Source organism: Psammomys obesus, unplaced genomic scaffold, assembly GCF_907164565.1.
Source record: "Psammomys obesus unplaced genomic scaffold, mPsaObe1.curated_primary_1811, whole genome shotgun sequence".
NCBI classification, from domain to species: Eukaryota; Metazoa; Chordata; class Mammalia; order Rodentia; family Muridae; genus Psammomys; species Psammomys obesus.
In genome coordinates this window covers 2,379,647-2,407,386 of record NW_026592732.1, presented here as the reverse complement: position 1 = coordinate 2,407,386, position 27,740 = coordinate 2,379,647, and the positions used below count along the sequence as shown (strand labels likewise).

The window sequence follows — 27,740 nt, the reverse complement described above, 5'->3', positions numbered from 1 at the left end:
CCCTCGACAAGGCTCCTCCCTGTGATGTCACGGTGCCCCGCGTTGATTGGCCGTTTGCGCCATCGCTCCGGAGACTTCCTTCTGGGACGCCGCCGACTTAAACTTTGACGGGGCGGAAAAAAAAGAGCTACCCGCGCTGTGCGACCCTCCCTTGCCCCCCACCCGCCCCGCCTCCGGTAACGCTCCCTTCTCCGCCGCCCCCGACCCAACTTTTCTCCAACTTTCGCGACCTGTGAGAGTCTTTTCTTTCAGCACTGGCCCTAGGGACCCCTCTCTCCCCATCCCTGAGCTAGTCGGGTCCCTATGATCCACTAACTCTCTTACCAAAGACTGCTGCTTTCTACCCCCAAGACATAGCACCCTCAGGCCGGCTCTGAGTTCGATCCTGCCGTCAAACACACTGGATCCTGGGATCCCTCTGCTTCGCTCTCAACCTTTCTCCCAGGGGCCTTGGGTCGCAGGGTCTTTTGATTCCAGGGACCCTGCCCGACCCGATTTTCCTTTCTGGTTTATTGCAGCCTTCCAGTCTCTTGGGTACCCTTCCCCCAAACCGCTGCTTTTCCTTCTGATCTGTGCGCCTCTGACTCCCGGCGTGTGACCCACTAGATTCCTTTTTCTCTCACTGCCCAGGATCCCGCCATCCTCGAGTTCCTCAACCTGACAGATTTCTCTCTCAAATGTCTGTGTTCTTACCACCACCGCACGATAGCTCTCGGATCTAGGTCCCAGGTTCCTCGGTGAACTCCGGGCGGCAGGTCCGGGTCTGGCCTCCATGGCCGCCGCCCCCTCCCATCCTGCCGGACTCCCTGGCTCCCCGGGGCCCGGGTCTCCTCCGCCCCCCAGTGGCTTGGAGCTCCAGTCACCGCCACCCCTGCTGCCTCAGATCCCAGCTCCGAGCTCGGGGGTCTCCTTCCACATCCAGATCGGATTGACCCGAGAGTTCGTGCTATTGCCAGCCGCCTCCGAGTTGGCTCACGTGAAGCAACTAGCCTGTTCTATCGTGGACCAGAAGGTGAGGGCATAGGGGCTCTCCTGATAAAGGGGAGGAGGCTTCAGAGGTGGCCTGGGGTTATTGGGAGGGGAGAGAGAGGCCTAGGTGACAGACGAGGAGGGGCGCTACCTCCCCCCCTCCCCCGTTGTGTCCTCACTCCACCACCGGTTTGAGAGAGGCCCGGATAGGGGTGGGGTGCCCCGAGAGGCCTCCCCAAATTGCGTGTCGCTGCTTGTTGTTTTCTGCAGCAGGCAGGGAGGAAGGGAGGAGCCTGCCAGGTGTGGAGTGGGGAGGAAGGGGCAAGAGGGCGTAGCTGCTCGGAGGGACCTGGGCTGATGGGTCCATCCTGGGCCTCGCTCTTTGGAAACAGTAGAAATTGAAGCCATACTGACCGTGGTGATCGGGTGACACGCGTGGGTGTGGGTGTATCACAAACTGTCAGGGGCAAGCCAGGTCGGGGTGCAGTCCCTACCCTTTCTCAGGCCTGGGATGGGGTGTGAAGGAGCAAGGCACCCCCGAAGCCGTACAGACACCACCCCTTCTCCTAATTACAGTTTCCCCATGCTACCCTTAGTTTTGGACATCAAGGTTCCTCCCCTGAGTGTCATGCAAAGAAGGAACCTTAGGACCAGATGCCCAAACCTTAGAAGGCTAACAGTTACAACCGGTCTGGGAGAGCACTTGCCTAGCAAGCAAAAGCTCTGGGTTCCACCCCCCAATCCTGGGGATAAGAGCGGGAGCATGCCTGTTTGTAGTTCAAGTGCCTGATTCTGTGAAAATGTGAGAACTTCTGAGTCCTAAGTAGTTGAAGATTGAAATCTTTTCATACTAAGGCATCCAAGTATTAGAATCTTAAGTTAATCATGTTGCTACATCCTAAGAATCCTAGATGACACTGATAATATGACAGTTACAGTTGGAACCCAGAATGTATACTTCTATAACGAGAGTGCATTGGAATCCCAAAACATCCGGATGTGGGCTTTTTTCAGGCTCCTGGAAGTGGAGCCTTTGGGCTTCTGGGAAGCAGCAGGAACAGGGCCACCTCCCCTGTTTTTCCAGCTAATGGATGTAGTTTAAAGACCTCCCAGCCCTCACACTTTTGTAATCCCAGCACTGGGAAGGCAGAGGCAGGAGGACCATGAATTTTAAATCAGCCTCTGCTACACATCCAGAGCCTGTCTCAAGGTGAAAAAAGAAAAGGAAACTAAATGAAACCACCATCAGGGGCAAGGCAGTACTGATTTTCTGTAGATCAGGGGAACTGTGCCACCAGCTCCCCAAGTCTGGCCCAGCTCCCACTCCTAAATCAGACGGCCTTATGGGAAGCAGAACTGGGGTGTCTCTACAGTGTCCATGGAGTGCAATTCTGTGTATTAGGGTTCATATCCCCAGCCTCCCCTCCTCAGGCCCCGTTTGGTTTGTTTTCTGCTCCTCCTGGGGTACAGGTGCCGCTGGGGCCCCCAGTTTGCCTGCCTTCCTTCCCTTGCCCCACCTGTGCAGTTTCACTTTCTGTTTGACACCGTTTCGTTTCCTGCCCCCTCCCAAACTGGGACTTGCACACCTGGGTCTTTGGAGCACTGGATGTAGAGAGGCCTCCTTCTATTTTGAGCAGTAACCCCCCCCAAAAAAAGTCCTAAGCCCCCCTCCTTTCTAGTTCATTCTGCCCCAATACTGGGCTAAGAGCCAGGTAACAGGGACAATAGATTCAGGAAGGAAGCTGGGGTGGAGATGTAGCCGAAAGAGGAGGGGGCTGATCACTCAGTGTCCCGCCAGCTCTGGGAAATTCGGAACATTCGCTGTGCTCTGGGAGCCTTTAGCCCTCCCTTCCCCACCGCCCCCCCCCCTTCCCTCCCATGCCAGGCCCACCAGACTCTGGCCAGAGTCCCCCTCCCAGCACACCTGGGGCCCTCGGCATCCTGCCGCCTCAAGCTGGGGTTGGAGGGGACAGGCAGGAAGCGGTGGGCTGCAGGGTCAGTTTCCGGGGGAAACAGCCGGCCTTGCCCCTAGAGGATTCCAGTAGGCTGCCGGGCAGCCGCGCTGCCGCCGCCGCTGCTGCCGGCTATATTGAGCTTTTCCGTTGCCATCTCCCTCTCCTGCCCCTCAGTTCCCGGAGTGTGGCTTCTACGGCCTGTACGACAAGATCCTGCTCTTCAAACATGACCCCACATCGGCCAACCTCCTGCAGCTGGTGCAATCAGCTGCAGATATCCAGGAGGGCGACTTGGTGGAGGTGGTTCTGTCAGGTGAGAAGTGGCAGTCACCCGGGGGATGGGAACGGGCCTCTGGGAGTGGTTAGCTGATGGTGGGTCCTCCTGTAATCCCAGTATTCCCGAGGCACAGGCAGTAAAAAAGCCGCCAAGTATGAAGTCAACTTGGGCTAAAGAGTGAGACCTTGGGCTGGACAGTTGGCTCAGTGGTTAATAACACTGGTTGCTCTTTCGAGCCTTGGGGTTCAGTTCTCAGCACCTACCCAGCAGCTCACAAACACTCACTCCCTCTTCTGGCCTCTGTATGCCAGCAAAACACCATACTCATAAAAACAAACAAACAAACAAACAAACAAAAACACACAGTGTATCTTTAAAATAGGGGGAGGAGGCTTATCAGGAGATATGCAGTCACCAGGCGGTGGCAGTACATGCTTTTAATCCCAGCCCCTGGCAGAGGCAGGCGGATCTCTGTGAGTTCCAGGCCAGCCTGGTTTACAAAGCAAGTCCAGGACAGCCTAGGCTACACAGAGAAACGCTGTCTCGAAAGAGGGAGAGGGAGATGCACGGTAGACATCTGAGGGAAACTAGTTAGCTAATTTACCTGTTTATTTGAAATAAGATTTTACCACGTATAGCTGGGCACGATGGCGTACACCTGTAATCCCAGCACTCACGGAGGCAGAAGCAGGTGGATCTCTGAGTTTGAGGCCAACCCCCACCCCCACCCCCCAAAAAATATTACGGTGTAGCCTTGGATGTCCTGGAACTCACTGAAATCCTCCTGTCTGACTCTGGGATTAAATATGTTTACCATCACCCCCAGCTGATTAGCCCACTCCCTTTTCGATACTGGGGAACCCAGCACCTTGCCCATGCTAGGCAAGCACTGCACCAGGGAACTGTACCCTCAGCCCACCAGAACTGTCCTACATTTGTTGAGAGAGTGTGCGTGCGTGCAAGTGTAAAGATTGGAGGGCCGCTTGTGGGAATCGATTCACCAAATGGGGCCCGGCTATCAAACTTGAGTCATCAGGCCTGGCAGCAAGCACCTTTTAATTGCTGAGCTGTCTTGTCGGCCCCAGCCCCTTTTTTTTTCAAGACAGGGTCTCACCATGTAACCCTGGCTGCTCTGGAGCTCGCTCTGTAAACCAGGCTGGATTTGAACTCACAGAGATCTGGTTGTCTCTGCCCTCAAGTACTGGGATTAAAGACCCGTGCTACCACTGCCGGGCATTCAGGACTGTCTTAATATTGGAAACAAGTAAATAAGTTCTCTGCCCATTAAACAACTCCCCATTAACTCCTACCTTATCAGGAGGCATGTAGGTATTTTGCCCAGTGGGAACGCTGGGATTTTATTTTACTTTATTTTATTTATATATTATTTAAATTTGAGACAGTTTCTCTTTGTAGTCCTAGCTGTCCTAGAACTTGCTCTGTTGAGCAGGCGTCTATCCTCCTGGCTCAAGTGTCTCTACCCTCCTTGCCACCCACAGCCTCGGCCACCTTCGAGGACTTCCAGATCCGCCCGCACGCCCTCACTGTGCACTCCTACCGCGCGCCAGCCTTCTGTGACCACTGCGGAGAGATGCTCTTCGGTCTTGTGCGCCAGGGCCTCAAGTGCGATGGTGAGACTGGGAGGGTGGGGCATGGTAGGCAAAGCTGGGAAAGGTGGGCTGGCCTGGGCTGAGGGGTAAGCTTAGAAGGTGAGGAACGCTCGCTCGCTTCCAAAGCGTGGTAGAGGATTGGGGTCGAGGTCTGTGGGCGGAGCCCCGGGATGTGGGCGAGGTTAGGAACTAGAGCCGAGCCTGTTCTGGAATGGGTGCGGAGCCCAGAAGGTGATAGTTGGTATAAGTGGGGTTAAGGGCAGAGCAGGGAGTGGTCAGTTCAGGCCTGGGGATAGGGCATGCGAGAATGGGGCTCCAAGGACAGGCACTTAGGGACATGGACTGGTTTCGTCTGTTTGTTGATTTGTTTTTATTTGTGTGGGGGTGCTCTGCTGAATAGATGTCTGTTGCACCGTATACATGGGCTCAGGAGTGGAACCTGGGTTCTCTACAAAAGTAACAAGCGCGCCAACTGTGGAGCCATCTCTGGGGGATCACAAGGTGTGGTGGTGGAAGGGTGAGCTCGGTCAGTCAGGGATGAAGCAAAGACGCAAGCTGAGGCGTTAGCCAGGCAGCTCCAGGGTCCTCAGGGCAGCCTGTCGGGGTCTCAGGCGCAAGCTGCCTGGCCTCAGGCAGAATTCTAAGGTCTGGGAATCTCAGCTCTTTAAAGCTTCTGGCCTAGTGAAAATTAGGCCCGTTCCTCAACCAGGCTAGAACCAGCGGGGATACGGACTCGAATCCAGTGCACAAATAGGTCTAGCTGCAACACTGAGCCCTGGGTGTCCCATCCACTTTTGCTGGGGGGATGGGAGGCAGGACAGTGTACACTTCATAATGGGTTCAGGCTTCGGCTCTGATGGTCATGCGTCCCCCCATAGGCTGCGGGCTGAATTACCACAAACGCTGCGCCTTCAGCATCCCCAACAACTGCAGCGGTGCTCGCAAGCGCCGCCTGTCATCCACATCCCTGGCCAGTGGCCATTCTGTGCGCCTTGGCAGCTCCGAGTCCCTCCCCTGCACTGCTGAGGAGCTGGTGAGAGCGTGGAGAGTGGGGAGGGTCGGCGGCTGGGTTATGACGGGGCCAGACCGATGCTAATGTGAATTGTTTCTTCCACCCTTGCTGCTGGGTAGAGCCGTAGCACCACCGACCTCCTTCCTCGCCGACCACCCTCGTCGTCGTCGTCGTCGTCCTCCTCCTCCTTCTACACAGGCCGTCCCATTGAGCTGGACAAGATGCTGATGTCTAAGGTCAAGGTGCCACACACCTTCCTTATACACAGCTACACACGGCCCACTGTTTGCCAGGCTTGCAAGAAACTGCTCAAGGGTCTGTTCCGCCAGGGCCTGCAGTGCAAAGGTTAGTGGGTCCGTGGGGAGGACTGTGGGTCTGAAACTCCTCCCGGAAGGCACGTAGGAGCTCTGACCCATGTCCTGGATCCTGGCCATTCTGGAAGTCCCTGGAGTTCTGGAACCCAAGACACTTGGAAATCTAGATTCCCAGAACTGAATGGAATTCCCACCATGAAACCCAAGAATCCGAGAGTCAGAGAACTTAAGAGCCTTAGATTCAAGACTTTTGGTATTGTCTACAATTACACCCCACAATCGCACCCAGCACTTAAGAGGAAGAGGCAAGGGGATCAGGAATTCAAGTCTAGCCTCGGCTGTATAGTTTGAGCACAGCCTGAGTTACACAAAGTGATCTGAAAGGGCTGGAACTATAGCTTCCTTGGTAGAATGCCAACCTCGCATACCAGAGGCCCCACGTTCCATCCCCAGGGCTCACCCTGAGCCAGATAGTGGCACACAAGCCTGTAATCTCATCACCTTAGCTGGGGAGTTAAGTCACCTTTTGCCTTAGCCTGTTCCTGGCCAAGCTAAGCTATAGGAGCTCTTTAAAGCGACCGCATCAAAAATATCTGGAAGAGCTGGGTTGTGGTAGCACACGCCTGTAATTCTAACACTCAGGAGGTAGAGGCAGGCGGAGCTCTGTGAATTCCAGGCCAACCTGGTCTACAAAGTAAGTTTCAGGACAGCCAGGGCTACAAAGAGAGATCCTGTCTTGAAACAAACAAATAAAATTCTGGAAGAAAGAGGAGAAGGAAAAAGGCCTGGGTCATTGGGATAACTCAGGTTGCTTGCCATCAAGCCTCATGGTCTGAGTTCAATCCCCAGGCCCCACAGACCTCTGACACCTTCCTCGTGGCATGCGTTGCACAGGTGCACACAGACACACAAATAAATTCATCTAATAAAAAATATAAAGTTTGATCTGGTGGCCTGTGCCTGCAAAATCAGTACTTGGCAGTTAGAGCTAGGAGAACAGGGTAGGCTACACAGTAAGACCACGTCATATGTGCACATACCTCACACACACACACAGTAACGCCTGCCCATTCCTTTATCCTGTCCCTCAGACTGCAAGTTTAACTGTCACAAGCGCTGTGCCACCCGAGTCCCAAACGACTGTCTGGGGGAGTCGCTCATCAATGGAGGTAAGACTCCTTAACATGTAAGAGGGAAGGGGTGGGAAGGAGTGGAGGCCCTTCTCACACCCCCGTGCCCCTAGATGTGCCGATGGAGGAGGCTGCCGACTACAGCGAGGCTGACAAGAGCTCCCTGTCGGATGAGGTGGAGGACTCTGGTGTCATCCCAGGCTCCCACTCAGAGAACGCCCTCCATGCCGGCGAGGAGGAGGACGGCGAGGGAGGCAAGGCCCAGAGGTACCCGGGGGCCTTTTAGGAGGCTCTCTCCTACCACAAGCCTCTGCTTCTCTGTCCTTAAAATGGGCTGATATCAGAGTAATAGTGGAAATGTTCTCAGTTCCTGAACCCTAGCTTTTTATGCTTTGGTTAAGGGCCAGTTGTGGTGGCACACACATTTACTCAGGGGGCAGAGGCAGGCGGGTCTCTGTGAGTTCAAGGCCAGCCTGGTCTACAATGTGAATCCACTGTAGCTCAAAAAACAAACAAGAGCTGAAGAGGTGGCTCAGAGGTTAGGAGCACTGGCTGATCTTCCAGAGGTCCTGGGTTCAATTCCCAGCAACCACATGGTGGCTCACAGCCATCTATAGTGAGATCTGATGTCCTCTTCTGGCATGCAGACAGAACACTGTATGCACAATAAATTTTAAAAAATCTTAACAAACAAATAAAAAAATAAACAAATAAATAAACAAAAAAACAAACAAATAAAAAAAAAGATGTGGCCAAGTAGGCCTTTAATCCCAGTACTCGGGAGGCAGAGGCACGTGTCTCTAACTTCAAAGCCAGCCTTAAAGTGAGCTCCAGGACAGCCAGGGCTGCGCAGAGAAACCCTGGGGATGATTGGGGGAATTATGTGTATGGATGTTTGCATGTGTATATGTCTACTACATGTGTGCAGTACCCGCGGAGGCCACAAGAGGGCACCAGGTACCCTGGAACTGGAGCTACAGAGAGTTTGTGAGCCTCCACACGGGTGCTGAGAATCAAACCCAGGTTCTCTGGAAGAGCCAATGCTCTTAACAGCTGAGCCATCTCTCCAGCTCTGTTTTTCTTTTTAAAGAATGGTTTTGCATAACCCAGACTGGCCTCAAGCTGAGTTTGAACTTCTGCCTCTACCTCTCAGTTACTGGGATTACAGGGTTGAGCCGCCATGCCCAGTTTCTATGGTGCTGGGGAGCCAACTCTGTGCATGCTTGGCAAGCACTGTACCCACTGAGCTATATCCCTGGCCCTTGGCTTCCTTTGGGGATTTTTCAAGACCATGTTTCAAGCTATCCTGCTTCTTTAGCCTTGGCCTCCCAAGTGCTGTGATTATAGGCATGGTGTGCCACAAAGCGTGTAAAGTGCCACCTTAAAATTGGATTCTTCCTGGGTCACTTAAAAGACCTTGTCCTGCTCTTTATAAACTTCAAGGGCAATTTATTAATGTTTAAAAGAAAAACAAGACAGACAAATTGTGAATCCTCTCTGCTGCTGTGAAGGGCTAGGTAGAAAAGAGAGGGTCCAGCTTCTTGGAAATCCAGAAATCGAGGCACACCGAGGTTAGTCAGGTACTTGCTAGGCACCTGGCTTCATTCTGTTGTAGAATTGGGGCTGGAACCCGGGCCTTTCTGTATGGCCCCTGCTCTGCCTCCAGTCCAAAGCCCAAGCCTATAGTTAGCTTCCCAGCCCGGCCCTTCAATAGTCCCGTTTGCACTGGGCGTGTGGCTCAGGTGGTAGAGTACCTGCCCAGCCAGCAGGAGGCCCTGGGTGACCCCCCAGCACTGTGCAAACAGCGTGTGGCAGAACACGCCTGTAGGCAAGTACTCGGGAGGACCTCTGCTAGCCCAGGGTACAAGAAACAATCTCAGAAATCAAAGCCATGGGCCGGAGAGATGGCTGTGTGGATAAGAGCACTGGCTGTTCTTCAGAGGACCTGGCTGAGTTCCCAGCACCGCGTGGTCCAGCCATCCATTTTAAGGGCTCTTAACTGAGTCAGGCACCATGCTGTGCGAGCAAAACACACAGACGCACAACATAAAAGATTTTTTTTTCTTTTTTGAGACAGGCTTTTTCTATGTAGCCCTGGCTGTCCTGAAACTTGCTCTGTAGGCCAGGCTAGCCTCAGATTCGGAGATTCGACTTCCAACTCTGGGATTAAAAGCATTCACCACCACGCCCAACTAAAATAATTTTTTTTAAAAAAAAGCAAAGCCAGACTGTGAAGCTAGCTCACTGAGTAAAGGTGCTTACTGTGGAAGCCTGGTGACCTGAGTTTGATCCCTTTAAGGCACATACAAGTGGAAGGACAGAACTCACTTCATTTGTCCTCCACATCCACATTCCGGGGGTGGAACAGACCTGAATCTATACAACAAGCAAAAGGGATCTTTAAATGGGGAGTGGGGGGGCTGGAGAGATGGCTCAGTGGTTAGGAACACTTGTTGCTCTTGCAGAGGACCTGGGTTTGGTTCCCAGCACCCACGTGAGGAGGTTCACAGGGCATGGCATACATTCCCACAAACACTGAAAATAACTTTTTAAATTAAAAGGCACGAGTCTCCTTGCTATGAAAATCTAAAATCTCAGTAGGTAAAAAAGCAGCGTTTTCCCATGACTGCTCAGAGATGTCCCTGCGGCCCCAGGCAGGACATCAGTTTTACATGTGACGTGTGGCGTCTCACCCACCCCCTGCAGCTCGCTGGGATACATCCCGCTGATGCGAGTGGTCCAGTCTGTGAGACACACGACCAGGAAATCCAGCACCACTCTGCGGGAAGGCTGGGCGGTCCATTACAGCAACAAGGACACACTGGTGAGTGGGGACAAGTGGGCGGGGTCAGGCTTTGGGGAGTGCTCAGAAGCCCCGGTCTTGGTGGGTGGGCCAGAGTTATAGGTGAGTAGGTGAGGCTAGTTGGCTGTGACCAGATTTAAAGGTTTGTTGGAAAAGCTTGAGCAGATGGACTACTTAGTGGCGAGGTGGGAGGGGACAGAGTGGAGGAGGGCCAGGAAAAGGCAGGTAAGATGGGTCTAGGAGCTGCTAGAACCGAGGGTGTGTTAGAGGAAGGAGGCTGGGCAGGACGTTCATCGGGCGGGTTGAGGGCAGGGTGGATGGTGGGTGAGGCCAAGCAGAGCCATCGTCCCAGCCAGAGGAGCAGCTGGGCTGGGCACCGCACCCGGCTGCCAGTCTCACCCTGCCGACTCTCCCTGACAGAGGAAGCGGCATTACTGGCGCCTAGACTGCAAGTGCATCACCCTCTTCCAGAACAACACGACCAACAGATACTACAAGGTGGGCGTGTCCCCTCCTCCTCCAGCGGCCACCGCAAATCCTCACAGCTCCCAGCCTGCCACCCACTGTCTCCCTGCCTCTCCTCATGTGGCCAGTACTGCCCGCCTGATCCCAGCCTCCGTGCTTTCCAGCTGGGGGAGCAGGGCACGTTCCTTAGCCCCCCTGGGCCTCCCCTTTCTCACCTGTAAAAGAGTCTCAAATACTAGTTCTGCCCTAAGGCCAGTCTGAGAATTCAGAAATAATCTGTGAAAAGCAGTGAGCTCAGGGCCTGACATGCACAACAAGGCTCCTGATGCTGTAGCTGGACCGGCCTGGAACTCCCAGATCTGCCCGCCTCTGTCTCTTGAGTGCTGGGCTTACAGCCACTGTCCAACCTTAACATTGATTGGTGGCCTCTAGTTTGTCTTTTCTGCAGCTCCCCTGTGGGGCTGTGTTACTGTCACCATTTCTGTTCTTCACAGTAGTCTCTGTAGTGTGACTTTGCTGCCCTGTAGCCAGAGAATCCACTAAAAACTTCAGAGTTGGCCAGACATGTACCTGTGATCACAGACAGCGTTCTGGGAGGTAGAGTTCAAGACCAGCCTGGGCTATGGGAGACCCTGTCTCAAAAGTAAAATACACACTTACAGAAAGTCAGTGTTCTGTGACTCATTGATCTGGGAGTAAAGATCAGGTTCCCCAGCCTTCCTCACGTCTCCCTTGACATGCTCAGGCCTGTTTCTTTCTTACTTTCCATATCTCTATCTCACCACATAGCTTGTTGCGTAAGTCACTTTTTTTCAAACCCAGGGTCCAACTTGAGCCTGGCAAGCACCCCACTGTGGAACCACGCCCCCAGCCCCTCACGGGGGATTCTAGGCAGGGCCTCTACCAGTGGACTGTGTCCCTAGCCCTCTTTCTACTTTTTTGTTTTTGAAGCAGGGTCTCACGAAGTTCCTTGGGCTGGCCTTGAATTTGTGATCCCTTTGCTGCAGCCTTCCATGTGACTAAGATTATAAGCTTGTGCCACTGAGCCTGGCTGTCACTTAGCCTTTTTTCTCCTTCCTCTTGTCTTCCCTTCCTTCCTTCCTTCCTTCTTCAGCGTTTTGCCTGCCCCATAGTCCTTACACTTTCTTTTCCATAGAGCTTCTTTCCTGTCTGCTGTTTTGATATTGTTTGTCTCGTGGGCTTTCCACACATGGCCACAAACTGCACCTCCTTGCTCCAAGCCTTTCCGAAGCTCCCTCTGTGGCCCTTAGACAAAATCCAGCCTTCTGCATATGGCCCCAATGGCCTTGTGTTGACCCGTGTCCTGCATTTATACCTCAAACATTGATCAAGAGCCTCCGGTGTGTACTGCCCCACGTGACGGCACGGTGAGCTTTCCTCACGCCTTTGCACACGCCTCTTCCTTTTCTCCCTGCCATCTGACAGCTCTTGCGGTTAACATGGGTCCTTGTTGACTCCAGCTCTCATGTGTCCCTCTGAGGGCCCGGGAGCTGCAGGAGTGGCCCCTAAGCTTGCCTGCACTGACCGTTCCATCCCTTGCCAGGAAATCCCACTGTCTGAAATCCTTGCAGTGGAGCCAGCTAAGAACTTCAGCCTCGTGCCTCCAGGCACCAACCCACACTGCTTCGAGATCATCACAGCCAATGTCACCTACTTTGTGGGCGAGATGGCTGGCGGGGCCCCAGGAGGGCCAAGCGGGCAGGGGACCGAGGCCGTTCGGGGTTGGGAGACAGCCATCCGCCAGGCACTGATGCCCGTTATCCTCCAAGACGCACCCACTGCTCCAGGCCACACACCACACAGTAAGTGTCCACACAGGGTACCTGATCAGCTCTTAGGTGTCCTGGGAAGGGCAGGCCTGAAAGAAGGCATGCTATGGAGGGCTTGTGTCTGGGTTTGAGTCTCTGGGACGCTGAGGATGTCGACTCTGAACCTAACCTCAGGAATTTTCCAAGTGCCTTTTCTGTGCCAGTCAGTAGGGCAGGACTGGGATGAAGAAGCTGGGAAGCCAGAGGGGAAAGTACATCTCTGGCACAGTGTGGACCAGAGAGAGGAGACAGGAGAGAGCCTTCTACACGTGAGGGCCAGTGTGTCAGGAACACACAGCAGGCTGGGGTGGTTTGAAGCCACAGATAGATGAGGCTTCCGTGAGCCTGTGTGTCAGAGCTTCCAGCTGTGGAGAGCGGTAGCAGGGTCACGTTTAGAGGAAGGACAGGGCCAGGTTTGTATTTCATAAGATTCCCCCTGGCTTTGTTGGAGTAAGGAACGAGAAAAGGACAGGATTGAGCCAGGAATAGCAACACATACTAACTCCTTCCATCACTCAGGAGGTGGAGGCAGGAGGATTGCTATGAGTTTGAGGTTCAAGGCCAGACTGAGCTATTCAGCAAGATTCTGGCAAAGAAGAAAGAGGGGAAAGGGAAGAAGTAGAAGGGGAGAGAAAGGGGCCACAGAGATTGTGCAGTGGCCAAGGACACTTACTGCCCTGGCAGAGGATAAGTTCAGTGCCCAGCACCCATCTTGGGTGATGCAGGTTACGACTGCCTGCAACTCCAGGCAGTCCCAGGCTCTCCCCGGACCTCTGTGGACAACTGTACTCATGTGGGTGAGTGCATACACACTTAAAAAGTAAAAATAAAAATCGGTTTTTTAAAAAGTGGAGAAGGGGGCTGGAGGGATGGTAAAGCGGTTAATAGCACTTGCAGAGGTCCTGCGTTCAATTCCCAGCAACCACATGGGGGCTCACAGCCATCTATAGTGAGATCTGGTGCCCTCTGCTGGCATGCAGGTGTATGTGCAGGAAGAACACTGACCATAATAAATAAATAAATTAATTAATTAATTAAAGACAATAAAAATAAAAAGAGGAGAAGGGAAAGGGCAAGTTTGGGACAAGGAGAACAAGAAAGAGTCTGGGGTGGATTGTAGTGGGGACAATAGCGTGGGTGGGGTGTGGGGAGGTAGGAAGGGGCAACAGGGGAAGAGAGGCATTTGAATGGCAGGAGGGAACAGGACTTTGTCTACGCCTTAGTTGGATTTGTAATGTGGTGAGGTCGGTTCCAGAGAAGTTGCCGGAACCTGTTGCGACTGTCCCTCCCAAGCGTCAGTTTCCCGCTCTGTTAAATGGAGTCAGCACGTGTCCATTCCTTGGCTCTGAGGACACTGGGTAAAATGCTAGGTGTAAGATTATGAGGTCCCGTTTGGAGCCTCTTGGTACACCTGGCGTTCTCTGGTGATTCTCAGATGGGGATGCTACTGTTCAGAGCATCACCTTGGAGAGGTGACAGCTGTGCTGGGCCCGGAGCCTGCTCACGTGTCTCTGCCCCTCCTCCTAGGACAAGCTTCTCTGAGTATCTCTGTGTCCAACAGTCAGATCCAAGAAAACGTGGTAAGCCTCCTGCCGGCGCACGGCACCTTTCTGTCTTAACTTCATTTGAGGTTATTATGACAAAATACGCTGCTCAAAGCAGACTTGTGGGGCTGGAGAGATTGCTCAGCAGTTGAGAGCATTTGCCTTGAAGAGGACCTCAGTAGATTCCCAGGCACCCACATGGCTGTCTCCCAGCCCCCTGTAGTTCCAGCTCCAGAGGACCCCACATTCTCTGCTGGCCTCCTCCGGGAGGTCCCGGAGGAGGCCAGCAGTCACATGCGTGCACAAAGATACACATAATTGAAAATAAAGTCAAAAATGTAAAACCACTGAGGAAAGAAAGGGTATATTTTGGCTCAGAATTCCAGGTGGCAGTCAGTCACCTCAGCAGGACCTTGCCGCAGATGGCCATGTCTGCAGCCGCGGGCAGAGAGGAATGTATACATTCCTGCCTGCCACTCAGCCCTCCTCCTTCTCCTCCTCCTCCGTGAGGTCTAGGACCCAGAGCCAGAGAAGGTTGCCGCTCACGGTTTGCCCGGGTCTTTCCACGGCCGTAATAAGACAGTCCCTTCCCAGGCCACCTGACCTGGCCCAACCCCCAGCCGACCAAACTGTCATACGTGTCAGATTTCATCTGACCTCCAACCTCCAGGCTTCTGTGCCCTTGACCCTCTCTCATTTCCAATCTGTACCTGTGACCCTGCTGTCTCCACCTCACAGGACATTGCTACCGTCTACCAGATCTTCCCAGATGAGGTGCTGGGCTCCGGGCAGTTTGGAGTGGTCTATGGAGGTAAGGATGCCACAGGCCTGCCTCAAGAGGCTGACTCAGGTGGCACCATGCCCTCCTCGATGCCCATCTCCTGTTTTGGAAAGCTGGACTCCAGGTGCAGAGGCTTGCAGGTTCCTTTTCTTATTAGGAAAACCCGTGGGCTTCTTGCCTGTTATCAATAGGAGAGGTTCATTCTGGCTTCTCATTGGTTATGCATGTAGTAGCCCATGATATGATATTCATTGCCTTTCTTGAAACTCTCTCTACCTTTAATTTGCAACCCAAGATGCCCTCAACCTTGTGATCCTCTTGCCCCAGTCTTCCAAATGCTTGGATAATAGGATTGCATCACCATGCCTGGCTTGTTTATTTTTGTTTTGTCTTTCTCTTCGTAGGCGTGAAACCCAGGGCAGTCTGCATGCTAAGCAGGGGCTCTACTACTGAGCCACACCCCAGCCCCTCACTGGGGGATTCTAGGCAGGGATCTACCACTGAGCCACACCCCAGCCCCTCACTGGGGGATTCTAGGCAGGTGTGCAGGTGCTCACTGAACCACACTGTTAGCCCCTCTCCTCTCTCTTTTACTCCCTAGCCCTGCCATCCCACCCCTCATATTGAAAACACCTCAGAGAAACCATAAAGGCCTCCAGTGTTCTTGCTCAGTTTCATCTGGGTCTCCATAGAGTGGGAGAAGGAACAGGAAGTCTTGCTCTCCTTTATCTTTCTTCCACCCTGCCCTCAGGAAAGCACAGGAAGACTGGGAGAGACGTGGCCGTGAAGGTCATCGACAAGCTGCGCTTTCCCACCAAGCAGGAGAGCCAGCTCAGGAACGAGGTGGCCATTCTGCAGGTGTGACCCGCAGGATCCTGACCTAGCTATGCCCCTGCATGTGGAGAGCCTGCCCTTCCCGCTTGCTCCTTTTAAGTACAACCTGAGCCATAGTCTAAGCGTGGTCAAGTTAGGCTTCCCAGCTGGAAGAGAAGGTGTGCATGCTGGACCTGAGGGGTGCCCTGACAGGGGCCAGGACAGCCTGTGCAAGAACCCTAGAGCCATGGAAGAAATGCGGCCAGGGAGGAGGGTGGGAAGAAGTGCAATGGGCTTTCTTCTAAAGGTACCTAGGAAGATTTTGTGGGCTGGGGGATCAGCAGCAGAGCATTTGCCTAGCTTGCAGAAGAAAATCAATCTAATAGAAACCAGAGCTACACACATACAGCACACCTCGCTGTATTCGCAAGCTTCCTACAATCCCCTTATGCCCAGGCCTTCCCCATAAGTTCATGATGCAAAGCACTCTAGGGGCTTCCCACCTCTGGTCTTACTGATCTCAGTCCTGACCCTTCTTCCCGCGTTCCTGGGCAGAGTCTGCGGCATCCCGGGATCGTGAACCTCGAGTGCATGTTTGAGACTCCTGAGAAGGTATTCGTGGTGATGGAGAAACTGCACGGGGACATGTTGGAGATGATCCTTTCCAGCGAGAAGGGCCGGCTTCCTGAGCGCCTCACCAAGTTCCTCATCACGCAGGTGTGCTGCGCGCTGTGGCCTCGGGCGCCCTCTGGTGGAGGCGCGGAGAACAGGCTGGTGTCCTGGGTAGTCAAGAGGACAGATTAGAGAAATAGATGGAAATCATATTAATTAATAGCAGTAAGAGATAACTAATAAAGGGACAGAAGCCGAATGTGGTGGTATATTCCTAGAACTTGGGAGGCAGAGGTAGGCCGGAACTCTGTGAGCTCAAGGCCAGCTTGTGCTATGTGGTGAGTTCAGGACAGCCAGAGCTACACTGTGAGACCCTGTCTCAAAAAAAAAAAAAAAAAAGGGAAAAACAAAAATGGACAATGACAATTGGGGCTCAGTAAATACTATGATATCATCACAGTCTCTCCCTGTGGCAGCCCTGCCCGCCGTGGGTGACATCACCCACCATCCAAGGCAGAGGGCTATCACTGTCACCACTGTGTCCCCTATACTCCCCAGCCTGGGAGAAGCATAGTCCAGAATCTGGGGGAGGTTTGGTCAAAGAACCTAGTGAAGGGTTGAAAGATTGCGAGGCGGAGGAAAAAAAATTCACCCTTTCGTAGTAGTAATAGCTATTATGAGCAGTTTTAATAACCTTCCCGGGCTGGGGTCAAAGGCGTGCACTATTCTCCTGGCTCACTCTTCTTTTTGAGAAAGGGTCTTGTGTAGCTCAGGCTAGCCTGGAACTCGTGTAGATGAGCATGACCTCACACTAGGGATCCTCGCGCCTCTGTTTTCTGAGTGCCCTCATATGGACTTGTACCACCGTGCCCAGTTTCTGCAGTTCTGGGACTCAAACCCAGGGCTTTGCGGGCTCCACAAAGAGAACAGAGCGACATCCCCTGATGTTTGCATATTTTCGTGTGTGTGCGTGTGTGTGGACTCATATTGTCCAGGCTGGCCTGTAACTCCTGTTCCTCCTGCCTTTACTCCCCAAATGCTGAAAGCACAGGCGTGCTGCCCGTACCCAGCTTCTCACCGTGAGCCCAGCGCTGTGAGAGCTGCAGCACAGCTGAATACCCCTTTAGGCAGCTGACTTGAGGTGGAATGCTTGCCTGCCTAGCATGCACCTCGCCTTGAGTGGGAGCAGCAACACTGTATAAACCAGGAACAGACTTCCTGGGAGGCAGGAAGATCCGGGGTCTAAGGCCATCCTCGCCTATCAGCGAATTCAAAGCCAGCCTGGGCTACATGAGGCCCTGTCTCAAAAAGTAAAAGACAATTTTTATTGTCTAAACCCTTTTCCATCTTTTCGACCAACCCAGTGGGAGGATGCGTGTTTTCACCCGTCTTACTAATGCTAGATACAAATAATTGCCAGGCTCAGAAAGGCTCTTATTTATTGGCTTTTGGCGTTCTGAGACAGGATCTCATGGACTTGATGCTGGCATGTACTTGATGTGATGCTCCTGCATCATCCTTCCTGCTGCTGGGATCACACGTGTGTGCCCACACTCAAGTTATTTTGGTCTATATTTTATGTCAACTTTGTATATTTTTTTTAATTAATTAGTTATGAGTCAGGGTCTCACTCTGTAGACCAAGCTGCCCTGAACTCACAGAGATTCATCTGCCTCAGCATCCCAAGTTCTGAGATTAAAGACATGTGTCCCAATTTCAGAGTTTCTTTTTTAAGATTTATTATTTATACAGTATTTTGCCTGCAGGCCAGAAGAGAGCATTATAGATGGTTGTGAGCCACCATGTGGTTGCTGGGAATTGAACTCGGGTCCTTTGGAAGAGCAGCCAGTGCCCTTAACCTCTGAGCCACCTCTCCAGCCCCTGACTTACTATCTTATATGTATATGAGTGTTTACCTTAATGTACGGTATGAAGCACTGCAGTCTGTGCAGTGCCTCTGGAGGCAAGAAGAGGGCATCAGATGTCCCTGGGAACACGAGTTGTGAACCACCCTCTGCGTTGGGAATTTAACCCTGGTACCCTGGTCCTCTGGAAGAGCAGATAGTGGTCCTGATCACAGAATTGTCTCTCTGCTCTTGTTTTGTTTGTGTTTGGAGATAAGATCTTACCATGTATCTGTGGCTGGCCTTTTCCTCATACAGCAGAGCTTCTGTCTCCACCTTCAAACAACTGGGCTTACAGGCATGGATCACTAAGAATGCTTTTTTTTTTTTTTTTTTTTTGGTTTTTTGAGACAGGGTTTTTCTGTGTGGCCTTGGCTTTCCTGGACTTGCTTTATAGACCAGGCTAGGCTCAAACTCACAGAAATCTGCTGCCTCTGCCTCCCTGAGTGCTGGGATCACAGGTGTGCACCACTGCACCTGGCTACCAAGCATACTTATTGCAGTATACGTGCTCTTTATATATGATAGATATGAGGTCATTGTCCTTTGTACTATTTGATATGTTACTATCTTTACTGTGTGAGTTTGCCTGTGTGTGTGTTGTTCATGAGCTACAGCTTGGGTGCATGGTACACGTATGGAGGTCATAGGACAACTTGCAAGAGTTTGTTCTCTCCTTCCCACAATGTGGGTCTCAGGGATTGAAGTCAGGCTCGGTGGCCATCTCTGCAGGCCTGTTCAATCCTTTCTATCACAATATTTGTTGGCAGCTTTCTTTTCTTTCCTCTTCTGTTGTTGTTTGAGACATGGTCTCCTATATCCTAGGCTGGCCTTGAACTTGTTATCTAATCAAAGAGGACCTTAAATTCCTGGTCTTCCTGCCTCCACCTCCCCAGTGATAAGCTGGAACCCTGGACTTTGTGCATGCTAGCTAGGCCATCACTCCACCCGTGGCTTTCATTCTCCCATAAAAATTTAACCTTTTCTTCCAACACTACCTGGTGTGGTCTAAGTTCAGTCCTTCCTGGAAAGGCCTGCCCTCTGGCTGGGACTCTTCACTCTGGGACATTTCTGTTGGCTGTAAGGCATCCCGTGTTGTACTTGGCCACTGCTCTGACCTTCTGAACCCTTAGCAGTATGCCTGGGTTTGCTGAGCATTCTGGGAGATGGGACAGAGACCCCCTGAGGCATCCAAATCCTGACTTCGTGGAAGAGGGAGCTGAGTTCTTTCAGCAACCAAAGCAATTTCTCTTGCTGGTCTTCCATTTTATCCTGCCACTCTCTCCCTCCCTCCCTTCCCCCACATCCTCTTTCTGCAGATTTCTGTCCTCGGGTTCTTGCCTTCCCCACCTCTAAGCACTGGACCCAGTTCTTTGCCCCAGGAACTTTAGGCTTCACCATGGCCCTTCCAGGTAGGTATCATTAAGTCCTGACCTCAGCAGGGCATGGTGACACAGGCGTGTAACCCTAGCACTCAGGAGGAAGAGGTACAAGGACCAGCTCAAGGCTAGCTTCAGCTACATAGAGTTTGGGACTAGACTGGGATACATAAGACCCTGTCTTAAAAATAAAAGGAGGTGCCAGGTGTGGAACAGGCAGGTGTATCTTAGCGAATTCAAGGCCAGCCTGGTCTACAGAGTGAGTTCCTAGCCAACCTCCATTATATAAGGGAGACTCTGTCTCAAAAACAAAATATAATGGTACAGAATTAAAACAAAGGAAATCCGTAGACAACATGAGCTAGAGTGAGACCCTGTCTCATAAAACCAGACATCGGTCTAGGGAGTGTGACTCAGTTGGTACAGTGCTTGTCTAACACTTGCCCTGGGTTCAATCCCTGGCACCACAAAAATCAGTAAGTATGGCACATGCCTGTAATTCCAGCGCTGCCTGGGGAAGTGGAGGCAGGAGGACCAGAAGTTCAAGGTCATCAAGGGTACAATAAAGTGAGTCCAAGCTTTGAACTTGAGATCTTATCTAAAAACAGAGCTAAATAAATACCATAAACCCTTTAGGTGGGTATCATTATTGTTCCCATTTCAGAGAGTAGCAAGCTGAGACTCAAAGATGTAACAAGTTGTCCAAATCCACAGGTTAGTAAATGTGGAATCAGATTTTCTACTTGAGCAAGTAGCTGCTTTTTTACCTCTAGACCAGCTGTTCTCCACCTGTGGGTGATGACCCCTTCAGGGGGCCAATGACCCTTTAGTGAGGGTCGCATATAGATACCCTGTATACAGATAGTTACAATTCGCAACAGTAGCAGAATTGCAGCTATGAAGTAGCAACAAAGTAATTTTATGGTTGGGGGTGACCACAGCAGGAGGAACTGTATTAAAGCAGCACAGCTTTAGGAAGGTTGAGAACCGCTGGCCTAGACAGAGGTGCATACATTTGTTATATAACCCTTGTCTTGCTTACACTGTTGATTGCGTTGCCTTGTATTAAAAGATTTATTTATTTGATTTTCTAAGACATCATCTCTACTGGGCACAGTAGTGGCACTTGCCTTTGATCCTAGCACTTGGAAGGCAGAAGCAGGTGGATCTCTGAATTCAAGGCCAGCCTGGTCTACAGAGTGAGTTCCAGGACAGCCAGGGCTGCACAAAAACCTGACCCTGTCTCGGGGGAGGGAAAAAAAAAAAAAGATCTCACTGTAGCCCATGCTAGCCTAACACTCATTATGTAGTCTAGGCTGGCCTTGACCTGCCTCCCCCTCTTCAGTGCTGGGATTATAGACATGCCCTGCCACACCTGGCTCATTATTCCAGCTTAAAAAAAAAATGTGTTTATGGATATCAGTGCTCTGTCTACATGTACACCTCATGCCAGAAAGGGCGTCAGATCTCACTATGGATGGTTGTGAGCCACCATGTGGTTGCTGGGAATTGAGCTCAAGTCCTCTAGAAGAGCATCTGAGCCATCTCTCCAGCCCCAGTATCACAGCTTTTTAAATGGTAAGAATTTTTGGAATACTTTCTAAAAATTAAATTTAGTATGTTGTGTGTGCGTGTGTGTATGTGTGGAGTGAGGGAAGGGTGCATGCACAGTACAGGTGAGGATGAGAGGAGGACTTGCAGAAACTGCTTCTCTCCATCCACCATGTGGGTTCATCCAGCTTAGTGGCAAGCGCCTCCCCCTGCTGAGCCATCTTGCCAACGAAACAGGTTTTGCTGCTGTTGGTTATTGTTTTGTTTTTGACACAGGGTCCTACAGCACAGCTCTGGCTGTCCTGGAACTCACTCTGTAGACCAGGCTGGCCTCAAACTCACTGAGATCATGCCAGGCAGTGGTGGCATGATTTGAACTTGAGATCTTATCTAAAAACGTAGCTAAATAAATATCATAAAACCCTTGAGGTGAGTGCCATTATTGTTCCCATTTTAGAGAGAAGCAAACTGAGAATCAAAGATGTAACAATTTGTTTCTTTAATCCCAGCACTCGGGAGACAGAGGCAGGCGGATCTCTTGAGTTGAAGACCAGCCTGGTGTATAGTGTGAATTCCAGGACAGCCAAGGCTACACAGAGAAACCCTGTCTCAAACAAAAACAAAAAGCAAAAACTCACTGAGGTCCATTTGCCTCTGCCTCTCAAATGTTGGGATTTAAAGGCGTGTGCTGTCACATCAGGCCTAAAAATGTTTTTTAATAGCACCACATGAAGGAAGGGTCTTGGGAATCTCTGCTGTTTTAACAACTCTTTACTGTTCTAAGCTCAGTTCTCCCACCCCTCCCCACTGTAGCCCAAGCCTTTGTAGAGGTCTGCATGAATCTCTTAGCTCTTGGGAGTAAGTGGGTCTATGGTTTCCGGGATTCCGTAATGGCTCCCTCACCTAGACAGCATCCTTAGAGAAGCAGGGGAAGGCCTGGGTGGGGCTCGCAGGTGTGGGCACCACGGCTCTCCCCTCCCTTTCTCACCGGCCTCCTCTGCTCAGATCCTGGTGGCGCTGCGACACCTGCACTTCAAGAACATCGTCCACTGTGACTTGAAGCCGGAGAATGTGTTGCTGGCATCAGCCGATCCATTCCCTCAGGTCCGTCATGTCTCCTCCTGGCCTGGGGCAAGTCCCAACAGCTGGGGGGGGGGGGGGGAGTGACTCCAACAGCCCAGGTGCAGGTGATCTCTCACCCCAGCTGCATTCTGGGGCTGCAAAGGTGTGACATGGTGAGGCACCCCCTTCCCTGCTGTTATTTTTAGGACAGTTTAGTGGTACTGCTGGCCTTCATGGTCCATAGTCTAGCTAAAATGAAAAAAGACAAGAGGTGCAAGAAACACATGTGGCCCTTTCCTTCACTGCGGTAGTGGGGAGAGTGCCCACAGCATTTCCTCACTTCCCATTGACCTTTCCTTCTAGGGATGGAACCTAGGGCCCTGCTTATTCTAGGAAGGTTCTCTCCCACTGAGCCACACCCAGCCCCTCACTGGAGGATTCTAGGCAGGGGCTCTACCACTGAGCCACATCCCAACCCCTCAAGGCAGGGGGGAGGGGGAGTTAGGCAGGGGCTCTACCATTAAGCTAATCCAACCCTTTTAAATTTTTATTTGACACAAAATCTCAGTACTTCTTCTCTCGAGATCAGTATTTCTTTTTCTTAATCTATGTTTGTTCTGACTTTAAAAGTAAATAAATCTGCTGGGGTGATGGCAAACACCTTTAATCCCAGCGCTCAGGAGACAAAGACGAGTGAATCTCTAAGTTCAAGGCCAGCCTGCTCTACAGAGCAAGTTCCAGGATATCCAGGGCTACACACAGAAACCCTATATTAAAAAAACAAAACAACAAATGAATAAATGGAGTTGCTCAGGCTAACCTTGAACTCAGTCTGTTGTCCAGGCTAGCCTTGAACTTGTAATCCTCCTACTTCTGCCTCTCCGTACCTCACCAGCAGGTCCTGTATGCTTGGTCTTCTTTAATCCCCAGAAAGTCCTAGAAGTTAGCCCATTGCCAGCTTGGCGGACTCAGGGCCTTTGTTTGGAAATCATGGGCCCATTCTCAGTGGACGGGCTTCTAGAATGTCGCCTGCGATCCCTCTTTCATTCCATACCCCCCACCTGTCCAGTAGGGAGCATCACCAAAGGGCATAGGAAGGCTGTGACCGGTCCTAGGAGGCAGACAGACAGCTATAGGATTATCTAATAGAAACGTCTTCATACTGGGCACAGTCCAGTGCGCAGCTGTCTGTGGATTAACTCACGCCATCCTCGTGACAGCCCTTTGAGACAGCTGCTGTCATGTTCTTCCTTGTGTTCGAGGTGCGGAACCTGAGGCACAGGGAGGGGAAGTCACTCACCTGAGATCGCTCGGCTAGTGAGTGGCAAATCCTGGAACAGGAAGGTAGCGACGGTGTGGACGTGCAGCGGCGGCGCCGTCATGCCTCAGCGTTTCTTTGCAGGTGAAGCTGTGTGACTTCGGCTTTGCTCGAATCATCGGCGAGAAGTCCTTCCGGCGCTCCGTGGTGGGCACGCCTGCCTACCTGGCCCCTGAGGTGCTGCTCAACCAGGGTTACAACCGCTCGCTGGACATGTGGTCTGTGGGCGTGATCATGTACGTCAGCCTCAGCGGCACGTTCCCCTTCAATGAGGACGAGGACATCAACGACCAGATCCAGAATGCGGCCTTTATGTACCCGGCCAACCCCTGGAGCCGTATCTCATCTGGAGGTGAGCCGTGGTGGACACAGTAGAAGCGAGAGGGGTGGGGAGAGGCCAGGCCTCAGACTTCAGGAGGCTGTAAGGGTGGGTGGGGACTGAAAGCCGCGTGACAGTGCCGTAGGAAGGGAGTTGGGCAGAGCTGCCTGGGTGGGCGGGACTATAATGTGGGCGTGGACCCAGGTCAAAATGTGGGTGGGGCTGAAAGAGGGGCCATCAAAGAGGCTGGGCTGTGTGAGTGGGGAGAACTGTGAGGGTGAACGCCGGAGGAACAGCTGTCTTGTAGGTAGAACTCTGGAACCCAGGGGTGTCATGGTGGCGTGAGACTCTAGGGCAAGTACAGAACCAGGGTAGTGGGTAGACAGGTTTCTCTTTTTTGTTTTGTTATTTTATTGGGGGGGGGGGGCGGTATTTGGTCTGCAAGTGTGTGTGTGCATCATAGGCAGGCCCTAGTGCTCTCGAAGGCCAGGAAATGGTATCAGAGGCCCTGGAATGTACACCTGCAGGCCAGCAGAGGGCACCAGATCTCACTATAGATGGTTGTGCGCCACCACGTGGTTGCTGGGATTGAACTCAGGACCTCTGGAGGAGCAGCCAATTCTCTTAACCTCAGAGCCATCTCTCCAGCTGATCCCCTGGAACTGAAGTTGCAGGCAGTTGTGAGCCTCCACATAGGTGCTGGGAACCTAACAAATCCTTTGGAAGAGCAGCTAGTGAGTTTTCTTAACCCCTGAGCCATCTCTCCAGCCCCAAGTCAGCTGTCTTTGTAGTTGTTTTCTTTTGCAACACCAGGGATTAAGCCCAGAGCCTCATGCATGATAGATAAGTGCCCTAACTAAGCCATGACTAAACTCAACCAACAGACCCCTTGGTTGCATTTTAGCTTGAGAGAGGGCCGCACTAAATTTCCCAGGCTGGCCTTGAACTCATTTTGTAGATCACTAAGGCATTGAACAGCAGCTGGGACGGTAGGCCTGAGAGCCACCAGGCCTGGCTGACACTCAAGTTTTGACAGCAGCATATGGTTTAGGAGTCCTGAGACAGATGCTTGGGGCTTTGAGGGTGAGTTGCAGCTTGTCTGTGAAGGACCCTGAGAGGAATGGGACTAGAGGAAGCCAGAGTGGCCTACACAGATGTCTGCAGCCTCTCCAGACAGCGGCTGGAGCCTAACTCTATGAATGGAGCAGAGATGAGCCTGCAGCTTGGAAATGTGTCCAGAGGAAAGGCAGCTCAGTCTAGGAGTGTGGCAATGGGGTGGTCCAGCAAAGAGGTGCTTTCTGGGGACCCAGAACATGATGGGGATGGGAGGAAAAGGGAGCCAGGGCTGGGAAGACATTTTGATATTTTCATTAGAGGCCCAACGGTGGGTCTCAAGACAAGCTTGTTGCCTGGCAACTGGACCTGGGAGATAAGCCCTGAGACATGAAGCTTTGGGATCCAGTGTAGGGGGGAGGATGTTTTAGAAGATAAGAGTCAGGGTGGGCTTGTTTGGTTTGGCTGGCTGGCTTTGGACTACGTAGCTAAAGATGACTTTGTACTCCTGATCATCCTGCCCTCAACTTCCTAAATGCTGGGATTACAGGCTGATGCCAGACGAGCCTGGTAGGGCTCTTGTTTCCATTGTTCCCTGAACACAGCATAACAACTATTTACATAACATTTCCATGTGTTAGTATAAGAAATCTACTGTGGGAGTATAGGACAGTGGTAGAGCCCCTGCCTGCAATCTCCCAAGGGGCTGGGAGTGTGTCTCAGTACTAGATCTTCTGCCTAGGATCCCCCAGCGAGGGGTGTGGGGTTGTGGCTCCGTGTTGGAGCTCATGTCTAGAAAACATGCTGAGAGCCCGGGGGAGGGGGGCAGGTCAGTGGTAGTTCTCCTGGCAATTACCTGTGAAGTGCTGGGTGCCCTCTATAGCAGTGTAACCAGAACCCCATCATAAGTTATCTAGAGATGGCTCAAAGCAAGCAGGGAGATTGTGCGGAGGCTGTGCACAAATTCTGCTGTTTCCTATAAAGAACTCGAGCATCTGTGGAGTTCGGTATCCATGGAATCCCTGTAAATATTGCACCCGGGCTAACACGGGCCACACGGTAAAGCCCTGTCCTTCAAGATGTGCTGCCAGCGACAAAGCCTCAATGGGGCTTTGGCTTCAACAGCTGGCTCTCGGTAACCTTTCCACGTGAGCCTTCCGCAAGCGAAGGTGACGTCGTGCGTGGCAGGACTTTGTTTTCATCTTCCTTTTGTCCGTATGGCACGTTATTGTTAGCTCCCTGACGACTGCAGGGATGTGAGGCTTCCATTCGCCATCAACGTCCTCGCCTCAGAACCTATACTCTTAAGAACTGGAGCCAGAAGAGCAGGACAGATGTGTCAGCAGTTAAGCCTGCCTCAGCTCTTGCAGAGGATCCACAGTTAGGTTCCCACCGGCCACGTCAGACAGGTCACAAGCACCTGGGATTCTAGTTCCGGGTCCCAGCGCTCCCTGCTGGCGTAATGGGATACCGCCATTCAGTTGTACGCGCACACACACACATATGTGAAAATAAAGTAAATTTTGTTTGGTTTGGTTTGGGTTTTGATACATAAAAATAAGATTTTTTTTTTTTTATAGTGTCTCACTATGTAACCTTGGCTCTCCTGAACCCACAAAGACCCGTGTGCTTCTGCCTCCCGAGGGCTAGGAGTAAAGGCTTGCACTACCAAACCAGTCGAAAAATAAAATAATTCTTAAAATTTGAGCTGGTCACACTTTGAGCTGGTGCATACTTACAATTTCAGCAATTGCCACGTGTAGCCCAGGCTAGCCTTGAACTCCCGGTCTCCAGCTCCCACCTCCCACGTGTTAGAATTACGAGGGTGGGCCACCATGAGTGGCAGGATTTTTAATTTAATGAGAAAAGCAGGGATAGGTGTTTGTTCACCTGGGCCAGGCTGCAGCTACGCCTCCATGGCAGGGGGGTGGGGTGCCTTGTTGGAAGAGGCAGCCTGTCGCTCCAGGCGAGCTTCATCTGTCTGCTTCCTTCACAGCCATCGACCTCATCAACAACCTGTTGCAGGTGAAGATGCGCAAGCGCTACAGCGTGGACAAGTCTCTCAGCCACCCCTGGTTACAGGTGACGTAGGGAGTGGGGGCTAGAGTCGGCGGCAGAGCCGTCTTTAATTGGCTGGGCGAGTGATTGACCCTCCTGCTGCTGCCCTGTGGTTGGGAACGAGGCTACGCCTCTATTGGCTGGGCCGGTTGTGGGGCGTGGTGCTTTGCCATCATTGGTCCCAGCGGAACCCAGGCTGTTGCTGAGATTGCTGTACTCTGCCCAGCTTGGGATGCCCAAGCTAACCCAGTTTTCCCCTGCCCAGGAGTACCAGACGTGGCTTGACCTCCGAGAGCTAGAGGGAAAGATGGGCGAGCGATATATCACCCACGAGAGCGACGACGCGCGCTGGGATCAGTTTGTGGCAGAGCGCCATGGGACACTTGCAGAGGGGGACCTGTGTGGCGCCCGTCTGCCGCAGGACCACGAAATGCAGGGGCTGGCTGAGCGGATTAGCATCCTCTGAGGCCCAAGTTCCCTGCTGGGCTGCTTTCTCTGGAATCCTGCACGCCACCCCGGAAGTGAGCTGTTCTAGGGGAAGCAGCTTCCTGCACAGACGGGATGGAGCAGTATGCAGGGGACCAGGGCCGTCTGGCTTTCTGGTCACCGAAACAGACTCTTCCCTGGGCCATGGTCGTAGTCTCTGATGTCCCAATCCTAGTCATTAGGCTGTTGCCCACAAAAAGGACTGTATGAAAAGGAAGTTCCAAGCCTGCAGAGATGACTCTGTGGGTACAGGCGCTTACCGCCAAGCCTGACAACTTAAGTTTGATCCCGGGATGAACCTTTTTGAAGGAGAGAATCAGCTCCTCCCAGTTGTCCTCTGACCACCACATGTGCCCACACAAACACATGCAATAAATAAACGTAATTTTTAAAAACCAGGCTCTCTCTGGCCATAGTTATGCGAGTCTACAGTCCCACTCACTCGGAGCAGCTCAAGGCCAACCAAGGTCTCAGAGTGTGACTCTGCCTCAAAAAC

General features: G+C 52.1%; 1 protein-coding gene across 2 annotated transcripts; it reads left to right on the top strand.

Annotated features, from left to right (window-relative positions):
• Positions 1-77: 77 nt before the first annotated feature.
• Prkd2 (protein kinase D2) lies at positions 78-27,639 on the top strand. 2 transcript variants are annotated; one of them, XM_055615513.1, is made up of 19 exons: positions 78-176; positions 631-1,012; positions 3,099-3,237; positions 4,701-4,832; positions 5,690-5,844; positions 5,943-6,168; positions 7,229-7,306; positions 7,381-7,534; positions 9,974-10,091; positions 10,491-10,568; positions 12,100-12,358; positions 13,892-13,944; positions 14,647-14,719; positions 15,441-15,547; positions 16,058-16,219; positions 21,954-22,052; positions 23,413-23,680; positions 26,697-26,782; positions 27,024-27,639. In XM_055615513.1, the coding sequence occupies exons 2-19, from the start codon at positions 773-775 to the stop codon at positions 27,222-27,224; spliced, it is 2,628 nt and encodes an 875-aa protein (XP_055471488.1). In that variant the 5' UTR covers positions 78-176; positions 631-772; the 3' UTR covers positions 27,225-27,639. The 2 variants fall into 2 exon arrangements, with proteins under 2 accessions (XP_055471488.1, XP_055471487.1); XM_055615512.1 differs by lacking the exon at positions 78-176 and having other exon boundaries at positions 185-1,012.
• The last annotated feature ends 101 nt before the right edge of the window (positions 27,640-27,740 follow it).